The following is a 10000-nucleotide window of genomic DNA, read 5'->3' on the forward strand; positions in this document are numbered from 1 at the left end:
CACATGAACAAAACTAACATAAACTAAAAACAAGCAAAGATATATATTAACTCTGCACAGTCACACACACAAAGGCAACTCACACACACATATTTCCCAGACCCTTGCACACACACATTACACCAAAAACACACACCAACATACACTGCAGCACATAACTTATACACTCATACAAACTTACCTGCAGTTACATCCATTCATACATCGCATCACCAGATGCTTTGAGATTTCGAATTTCACCTTTCTGGTGTTTTGCAGTTCCGAGCATTCGGGATTAAAATCTCAGAAAACTGAAATTTGGTATTTCAGTTTTTCGAGATTCTAAAGGGTACCCATATTTATATATACATATATATTTATTTTATTTTAATTTCTTTATTTTATTTAAATTTATTGACCGGGAGTGTCCGACTGGACGTAGGTCCATTTTCAGCGGAGGTCCGGGGAGAAAAGCTCCACAGTTAAAATAAACAGACAGTATTTACATTGGGTTACATAGTGATCAACAATTTACATAGCAATTACTTACAACATATTTACAGATGAAGAACATAGTACATCAGTAGACAGCTAGAATCTTTATCTGTGAAGTGCATACCAGACATTAACAAATGTTACAAGAAGAAGAAGTTTGTGCTGTATAATAAGTACTGGCTTATGAGCATCTGAGCTTGCATATATATGCGGATGTGTGGCCGTGGGTGTGTGGGTGTATGCCTGAGTTTGTGCTCACATATGTACAAACGTGAAGAGTTGCAATTCATGGATTTCACAACACTGAGGTGAAATAAGTGTTTTGTGTGTGTGTGTGTGTGTGTGTGTGTGTGTGTGTGTGTGTCTGTGATGTTTTGCAAAAGGGTTCACTGTAGTCCAACAGCAATAAGCTGAAATACAGAACGGTGGTCTTTATATATCCATTCATTCATTTATTTAATCAAAATTGTTTTGAAATCAGCCATCTGTAAAGAACGTGGTTATTACCCTTAGGCAGAGAGGCAGTCTATGAATGAACTTGTTTGAGTCACACTGTCATTTGATCACAATTAAACAGTCATTCTTTTAACTTGGTAGAGCAAGTTGGTATTTGAGTGAAAGAAGCTGAAATAAATTACTGCGACCATTATTATTATTTGATACATACAGCCCTTCCTTGATTTTTCTTACAAATAGATGAATCAAAATTATTGTAGAACCATAGTAACAACTGGAAAATTATGCCTAAGAAGTGTGGGCATAATTTTCAGAATTTAGCTAATATGTTGGGTTTTCTGATATTGTAATGAAATCTGCTTCAACAACATTGTGTCTGAAAATGAACTCTTTCTCAAACTGTCTCTGCCAATTATTTTGAAGAGAAGTACTACTATCAGAAGACTGTTTATAACATGCAGTAGTGCATGATCGATCATTTATTTATTTATGTAAGCATGCTCAAAGCTGACCTCACTGCACTATAGCTCTGCCCCATTCCATTCAGTACACATTCAATTTCTTATACAGACTTCCTTACTCTAAATTTATCACCTGCCACTTTTTGCATATATATTGCGTGTGAGTTTTTATAATGATAAAACATGGCTCAATTTGCATTTCTGAGACAAACAAATTCTAGAAGTTGTTGATATACCTGTATTGGCTCACATTCTTGCTATTTATATGCGGTAATATCACTTGGAGCAGTGGAAGTGCTCCAAGATACTGCAGTTTCAAAATTAGCTTCTCCCCATTGGCTAGTCTCAACTGTGTTTTTAATTTCATAACTTCAAATTTCATTTCTTTTTTCTTTTCTCTTTTCTTCTCCCCTTTAACCTAGTCCTATGTAATTGCTTGCCCCTGTAGATTTTTGAAGTCCTAAGGTTTATCTGAACATTTTCCTGTGCATCTTAAGATCCTTGACTTCTGCAGCTCATATGAATTAATATCCCCTGCTAAAATTTCTTATTGAATTTCTGTCTTCCAAGCTAGCTTTTAATGAGGAGCCCTATGCTTTTGGGTCCCTGGTGGGTGACCAGTTTGGATGCCAGTGCATTCTCTTGCAATTTATCAGTGTGCAAGCCACAGGACAGTTTACTGCAAGCAGATATCAGTCCATCTGTGTGAATGGCTCTAGTGTCAAAGTGCAAATGGAGTGCATCAGTACAGAAATAGGTATAATAAAGGCAGCTTAGGGCATTGTTCAACAGTACAAACTGTCATCCAGTTCAGGGCCACCAACTTCTTTGGTACATCTGTGCATCTGGCTAGCATTTAGCTAGGAGGACCAGAGCTGCAGTAGCAACAGTGAAAATCCATTAATGAGGCCCTAGACTACCATGTATCTGTGCATTTGTTTTCATTGAATTGTGTAAAAGGCATTATGTACTTCTGGATGGTATTCATTTTTACATCACATTGAACTCTGTAGTGGAAGCCATTTTAGTAGTGTATTGTTACATTCAACCATTTAAGTATTGTACTGTTACATTCAGCCATTTTAGTAGTGCATTGTTTTAACTACTGGTAATTCAGACAACCTCTTTCAGGATGCATGTACTGTTTTTGTACCAAAAGCCAAGAGTATTCTGATACAATCAGCAAAATAAGCTGTGTACTGTGAAGCATTTTGATTTTGTGGTGGTTTCACGTTTCTTAAGAAATTGCAATGCAGCTCATAAACAGAGCTGTTTCTGTATTTGTTTACTCTATTATAAATATTCTCTTTTTCAGAATGTAAAGATCGATCCCAACAGTGGTATGTCTTATACTATGTGGCGGGATATTCCAGTTCCATTTTTTATGTCAATTTACTTCTTAGAGGTTCTGAATCCAGATGAGGTTCTAAAAGGAGAAAAGCCAATGGTTCATGAAAGGGGTCCTTATGTTTACAGGTACAGAATACTTTACTTAAGTGACATAATGTAAGAGTAAATATATTTCAGAAGTTAATGTTTTAATGTAATTAGTGTAGTAGTCACAAATACAGCAGAAGGATATTTGTATATTTAGAGCAGGATTTAAAGTTAATGCTTTGCTGTTTTTTTTTTAAATTAGCTTTGCATTTGTCTCCTTCCCTCAACATGCAGGTTGACTTGTATTGATTATGTAAATATATAATGAAAGTGTGAAAGCAGGGTGGCACATTGGTGCAGAGTGTAATAGGTTTGCTTCATAGTTTTTTGTCCTCTGATTCATAACCTAGCTAGGGTGAAGTGGAAATTTTCAATCTGCCCTTTGGATGTGTGTTTGGAGAATGGGGACATACAAAATGCCAGTGAAAAAATTGCATACCTGGTATGCTGTATTTTGTAGATGACCCATCTCTCTTCCTACAGTTTAGATGTGTGTGTGTGTGTGTGTGTGTGTGTGTGTGTGTGTGTGTGTGTGTGTGTGTGTGTGTGTGTATATATATATATATATATATATATATAGGTCCCCTTCAAAACATCTAAAAACCCATAACATCTAATTTCGTAACATTGAGACCAGATCATCTAAAATTCATAACATTGAATTTCATAACATCTAACAGTACAAATCACATGAAAATAACTTCCCCTCCACATATAACAATATATAATGACACCAAACTGCCAAACACTTTTTACTATTTTCTGCAGGGGGGCTTGATACAGTTTTCCCACTGTAGTGCATTCTTGGAGTTGGTTATTTAATTTACTGAGGGGTGGGGAGTACAGGGCTTGCCCTGCAAGCTATAGTAAAAAATGTGTTTGGTAGTTTGGTGTTGTTATATGCGGAGGGGGTGTTATTTTCTTGTGATTTGTAGTATTAGATGTTATGAAATTCAATGTTATGGGTTTTAGATGTTTTGGGTTTTAGATGTTCTGGTCTCAATGTTATGAAATTAGATATTATGGGTTTTAGATGTTTCAAAGTAGACCTATATATATATATATATGTAAATACAGTAGATATAAAAAGTTTACTTAACCCTGTTAAAATGCCATGTTTTTGTGATATAAAAAAATGAAACCACAATAAATAATTTCAAAACTTTTCCCACCTTTAATGTGACCTATAACCTGTACAATTCAACTGAAAAACAAACAAATCTGTTAGGGGAAAATATAAAAAACATACAATAAGCTGGTTGCATATGCGTGCACACCCTTAAACTAATACTTTGATGAAGCACCTTTTGATTTAATTACAGCATTCAGTCTTCTTGGGTACACACCTTCCATCAATTAAAGAGATTCTAATTAACCCAAAATAAAGTTCAGCTGTCCTGGTAGGATTTTCCTGACAGTTACTCAGTTGTATGCTACAGCAAAAGCCATGGTTCACAGCTTACAAAGCATCGGAGGTATCTCATTGTTGAAAGGTATCAGTCAGGAGAAGGGTACATAAAAATTTCCACAGCATTGGATATACCATGGAACACAATGAAGACAGTCATCAAAAAGTGGAGAAAATATGGGACAACAGTGACAATGCAAAAAACTGGATGTCCTGCCAAAACTGATGAAAAAACAAGATGAAAACTGGTCAGGGAGGCTGCCAAGATACCTACAGCAACACTGAAGGAGCTGCAGGAATTTCTGAAAAGTATTGGTTGTGTACTACATGTGACAACAATCTCTCGTATTCTCCATATGTCTGGGCTATGGGGTAGGGGTGCAAGATGGAAGCCTTTTCTTACACAGAAAAAACATCCAGGCCTGGCTAAAATTTTCAGAACAATACATCAAGTCTCCCAAAAGCATGTGGGAAAATGTGTTATGGTCTGATGAGACCAAGGCTGAACTTTTTGGCCAGAATTCCAAAAGGTACATTTGGTGCAAAAACAACACTTTGCATCACCAAAAGAACACCATCCCCACGGCGAAGCATGGTGGTGGCAGTGTCATGCTTTTAGGCTGCTTTTCTTCAGCTGGAACTGAGGCTTTAGTCAAGATGGAGGGAATTATGAACAGTTCCAAATACCAGTCACTTTTGGCCCAAAACCTTCAGGCATCTTCTAGAAAGCTGAAGGTGAAGAGGAATTTCACATTTCAGCATGACAATGACCCCAAGCATACATCCAAATCAACAAAAGAATGGCTTCACCAGAAGAAAATTGAAGTTTTGGAATGGCCCAGCCAGAGCCCAGACCTAAATCCAATAGAAAAAGTGTGGGGTGACCTGAAGAGGGCTGTGCACAAGAGACACCTTTGCAATCTGACAAATTTGAAGCACTTTTGCAAGGAAGAGTGGGCAAATATTGCCAAGTGAAGATGTGCCATGCTGATAGACTCCTACCCAAGAAGACTGTTGTAATTAAATCAAAAGGTGCTTCAACAAACAAGCCTTCCTGCATCACCCCCACATGGGGGACTTAACCACTTTGCCACCTTGCTTATATATCCCAATTTCATGGTCACAAAACTGCAAAGAAAAGAGGCAATACTTTAAAAAAGGCAATTATTGCCAATGCACACTTAGAAATTAAACTTGTTATTGTTGATTCTGCCTTTAAGACTCTGATAGGACTTGTTACTCTATATTTTTTTGTTTACCTAAGTTTCTTTTTTATATATTATACCTTTTTGCATGCTGTTATTTCCTGGAAGCTATGGTATAACTTACATACTTGTTAATTATACAATTGCCTATATGTTATAGTGGAGCTTTTCTCCCTGGGCCTCCACTGAAAATGGGCTCTTTTTGGCCCAATGGACTTTCCCTGTAAACAAACTGTAAATAAAATAAATAAATTTTAGTGGCAGAGCTAATAAAAATAGCATTTATAGAAATGAAAGGAAAGCTTCTTCCTGATTATGCTTTTTAAAAGCATCTGAAATTTTGTTCCACCATGAATAGCTGGTTCTCTCCCCAGACAGCCGTGCCTTGCTTGAATATGTGATCAGAGTTTAGCAGTGTGCAGAAACAAATGTCCACTACCCACAATTCTTAACATACAGTATTCCAAATACAGTCATTGTTTTCTTCTTTGTCAGGATCCAGGAAATAATTTTGAGATGAAAAAAAAAAAAAAGAGAAACTATCACCTTTTGAAGTTGTAGTTAAAAGGGTCTTATTTTCAGTTATCTGCCAAATCTGCTTGAAAAACCACAGTCAAAAATATATTCATTGAGACTACAGAGGTCTATTGACTAATCTCTAAGGTCTTTGGAGTCAGCCAAATATCCATGTCCTGCTGACCTAACTCCATAAAATGGTGCTAATCTTTATAATAAAAATATAACTTATTCTGGATGAGCAATATTTTATGTTTCAAAGCCTTTCAGTTTAGTAGCCTACATTTCCTTTACAAAAATGTTACTTTATACCAGGATAGAATCAGGTTTGCATCCAAATTCTTTGGGGGCTTCTGTTAATATAACTCAATAATTGACATACTCTTCCCTTATACTCTCTTCAGTAGCTCCCTCCAGGCCAGAACCAGTTTTCCACTTCTTATGCAGTTTTGGTCTCTTATGTGACATTGTAACAAGAACCATGTTAAACAGTGCCACATTTAGAAGCAGTTATTTAATACAAAACCAGTACAATAAAGCTTTCATGACTTTAAAGGAAAATAAAAATTCTGTCATCGTCCTTACATGCTCTCAGACCATCGTCCTTACACGCTCTCAGATCATCATCCTTATACACTCTCAGACCATCATCCTTACATGCTGTCAGATCATCGTCCTTACATGCTCTCAGACCATCATCCTTACTCAGATCATCGTCCTTACACGCTCTCAGACCATTATCCTTATACACTCTCAGACCATCATCCTTACATGCTCTCAGACCATCGTCCTTACACGCTCTCAGATCATCATCCTTATACGCTCTCAGATCATCGTCCTTACACGCTCTCAGACCATTATCATCATTACAAGCCATTATACCATCATATTCTTTATTGTCTTCATTACAAGCTGTTGGGTCACTCTTGTTACAAACTGTCAGACCATTGTCATTACATGGTCTCAGCCCATCATCCTCCTTACAAACTATCAGACCATCCTCATCATCATTACCACCTGTCAGACCATTGCCATTCTAGGAAACTGTTAGCTCACTGTCATCTTTAGAAGCTGTCAGGCAGTCATTATCCTTGGAAACTGTCACACATCTGTCATCATTACCAACCCTCTTAGCTCTCTTTTCTACCTTTTATCACTATCCTCTATTGGAAGTTCTGAGATCTTTTTAAACTATTCAAGTCCCCTACAGTTGCTGAAATTTTATTGTTTTACTGTTTATGAATTGCTTTTTACCTGTTTATTCATATTTTAGTATAGAAATATGCATAGTTTTATAGGAATGTAAAAAAAAAATTAACTGATAGACACATTCATATCACTACCATCTGACTCAGCCTACCTTTTCAACCTGGCCCATACTTTAGAAAGTCCTCAGTGAAAATGAATACAAAGTATTAAACTTCTGCCTGTTTCTTAGCTTCTTATAGTTTGTCCTTAGCCTCTAATCTGACTGTCAGACTTAAATTACCTTTTTCTCTGGCTGACTTATCTGTTCAGCCTTTTCCTATGTCTCTTCAAATTAGATTTGCTGAGTATTCACTGTTTTGCTCCATCTGTTTTTCTGTATTCCTTGTAGTTTACATTTTGACCTTTAAATTTCCTTTCCTGTGCTTAACTTCTTTTATAATCTCTTTTGATAATTTTACCTGTAGTGAAGAAACAAGCTGAGACCTGATGTTGGAGTATAACAAACTCAACTGGCTATGTCTCTAAAAATGTAGTCTTGGAAAGTTGAGGGCTCACTGTACTTTGGAGGTGATGATATCGAGGATAAAATTACACAGCTACATGATACAGGTTAAAATTTCATGGGTGTTGTGAATTCTGCTACATTCTCTAATATAATTATAGGTATAAGCAGTACAATTGTATGGACACAACGTCAGCAAAAGTAATGACAGTCCAGGTGCATGGTCCTAGGGTTAAGAAGGATTTTCCTGTTTTCAAATGTGGTCTCCCTCAGAAGCCTTAGCAGAGACTGTTTTTTCTTTACCCAACCACATCATCCTCATGATGCTGTACTTTAGGGTTGAGTTCAAATGAAGATTCCTTTAACGGCAACTTTAATTTGAATGCAGCTGAGATTTATACCGTTGTATGTAAAAGGCCACTGGCAGATTTTTATAGATATCAGTTTAATGCTAAGGAGTAATTTGGCAAGAGACAGCAGAGTGTAACATGTTGTTAAACAGGTAGTTTGCCTAAATGTGTCTCAGAAAGCAAAAAACGACCAACAGATACTATTTACACACTGAATTCCATTGGGAAGAGCACACACTAAATCAAAAAAGTATTAAAAAGAGAGGGAAGACAAAAAGAACTATATGTATAGGTATAACAAGAAAAGAGAGTTGATGTAGAGATAGTATAGGCAAGAAGTCACCAGTGCAGCAAATTTTATGGGAACGAATGAGGTTTATTTTCAAGACCATTATTTTGCACCACAGTTCTTTTGCAGGAATAAATCTCTAAACTAGTCCATACCTTACTATGAAAGATGGCTGTTAGGCCATTGCTACATTTTGAACAGAATACTAACTGACAGCAGCAACATAAATCGCTCAGCTAAATGATAATTTTCATTGAGTAGGCACCGGGTCAAACTGGGTTGAGCTGGGTGTTAAAACAAGTGCACAACAACTGAACTTTTAATCAGTAATAGACTCACTCAGACTGGAATGGCTGTGTGACATTGAACACCCTGTACTGTAATCCATGAACAAATTGCTATAGTTGTGAAGAGTTAAACTTTACATATTCCACTGTGCTTTATTATTGCAAAAAATGAGTTGTTATGCTAATCAGTCATCTCCTGATTCAGTCTTTGTGTGAAATCAAAGCTCATTCCTGCTGTGTCCAAGGTAAATGGCTTCAATACTTTCTAGCAAAGATTTTCAAGCAAATAGAGCTACATGTCAAAATGGGATGGCAATATATAAAACTGAAGATTTCCCAAAAAGCGTGTTCCTTAACAAACAGGCACATGTATAAAGTCCTCTCAATGCCCATGGGTACATCTGGTGTAAATAGTAACATATGTGCATGAACCTGCTTACTGCTCAGTTCATTTTCCCTCTCTGTCTTTTTGGTTCACAGACTAGTTCAGGCTCTGTGAATCCAGTTTTTATTTGATCATACTTCCATTGCATAAGCATGAATTCAGAATAATTCACAGTTATTCCTGGGGTCCATTTAGGACTAAGAATGATGGAAATTCAAGGGCATATTTAGTATACAATTAACCTTCTTCATGATGTGGAATAGCTGTTTGATTCACTATTGAAAGACTGATGCATACCTTAACTCTTTTGTTTTACTTAATGATTTTTGATGACTTTTTCCTTGCATTATTATTGTTTTCATTATGCAGGTTTATGTTATATTTTTATGTAAATTACTGCATTGTTGGCTTAAGCCATGGCTGAAAAGGGTCCTCAGACCAGTTCACTTAACCACTTAGCAAATTTAAGTAGTACCCTGTTTATACCATATACTTATCAAAGTCTTTATATCATTTGCATATTCAATCATTATATTTCCTAAAAAACAGACATAAATGTTTATGGTGTAAATGGAAAAAAGGTGTAGCTCCCCAAAAGAACAATGGGACATTTATTTTTGGTTCTAAGTTCACCTCTTGCAAATGAGATCTTACCACATTAAATTCTATTTATCAAATTTTTCTACTTGATACTTGGCTGGTTCTGCTAAAGTAAGCAGAGAGATCATCTTAAACCTCTTCTCCTCATGTCCTAAAACTTTCATTGTGTTTGTGTCTGACAAGATTAGCAGATAAGTATGCAGTCCCACATCTGCAGATTTATACATATAATCAGTTTAAAGGAGGCCCATACCTCCTTTATAGCGAGGGGATATACTGTATAATCTTAGTATACAGTGATTTTTATAAATCATTTATAAGTGTGAAGTATTTTTATTGTTTATCTGTCTGACTGATACAATACCTTTTTCAGCCCATCAATCACACCAAAACTGTAAGTTAAAACAGTAACAGTAAATTG

At 36.3% G+C, this 10000-nt stretch overlaps 1 protein-coding gene across 3 annotated transcripts in view; it reads left to right on the forward strand.

Annotated features, from left to right (window-relative positions):
- SCARB1 (scavenger receptor class B member 1) overlaps positions 1–10000 on the forward strand; it is a 1184693-nt gene that overhangs the window by 627026 nt on the left and 547667 nt on the right. For all 3 annotated transcript variants that reach the window (XM_044068528.1, XM_044068527.1, XM_044068529.1), the window contains exon 2: positions 2707–2867. In XM_044068528.1, coding sequence (XP_043924463.1) covers positions 2707–2867 — 161 coding nt within the window. The remainder of the gene's footprint in view (positions 1–2706; positions 2868–10000) is intronic.

The sequence above is a fragment of the Protopterus annectens genome, chromosome 4.part0 (assembly GCF_019279795.1).
Source record: "Protopterus annectens isolate FY-2018-M chromosome 4.part0, PAN1.0, whole genome shotgun sequence".
In the NCBI taxonomy this organism is placed as follows: domain Eukaryota; kingdom Metazoa; phylum Chordata; order Ceratodontiformes; family Protopteridae; genus Protopterus; species Protopterus annectens.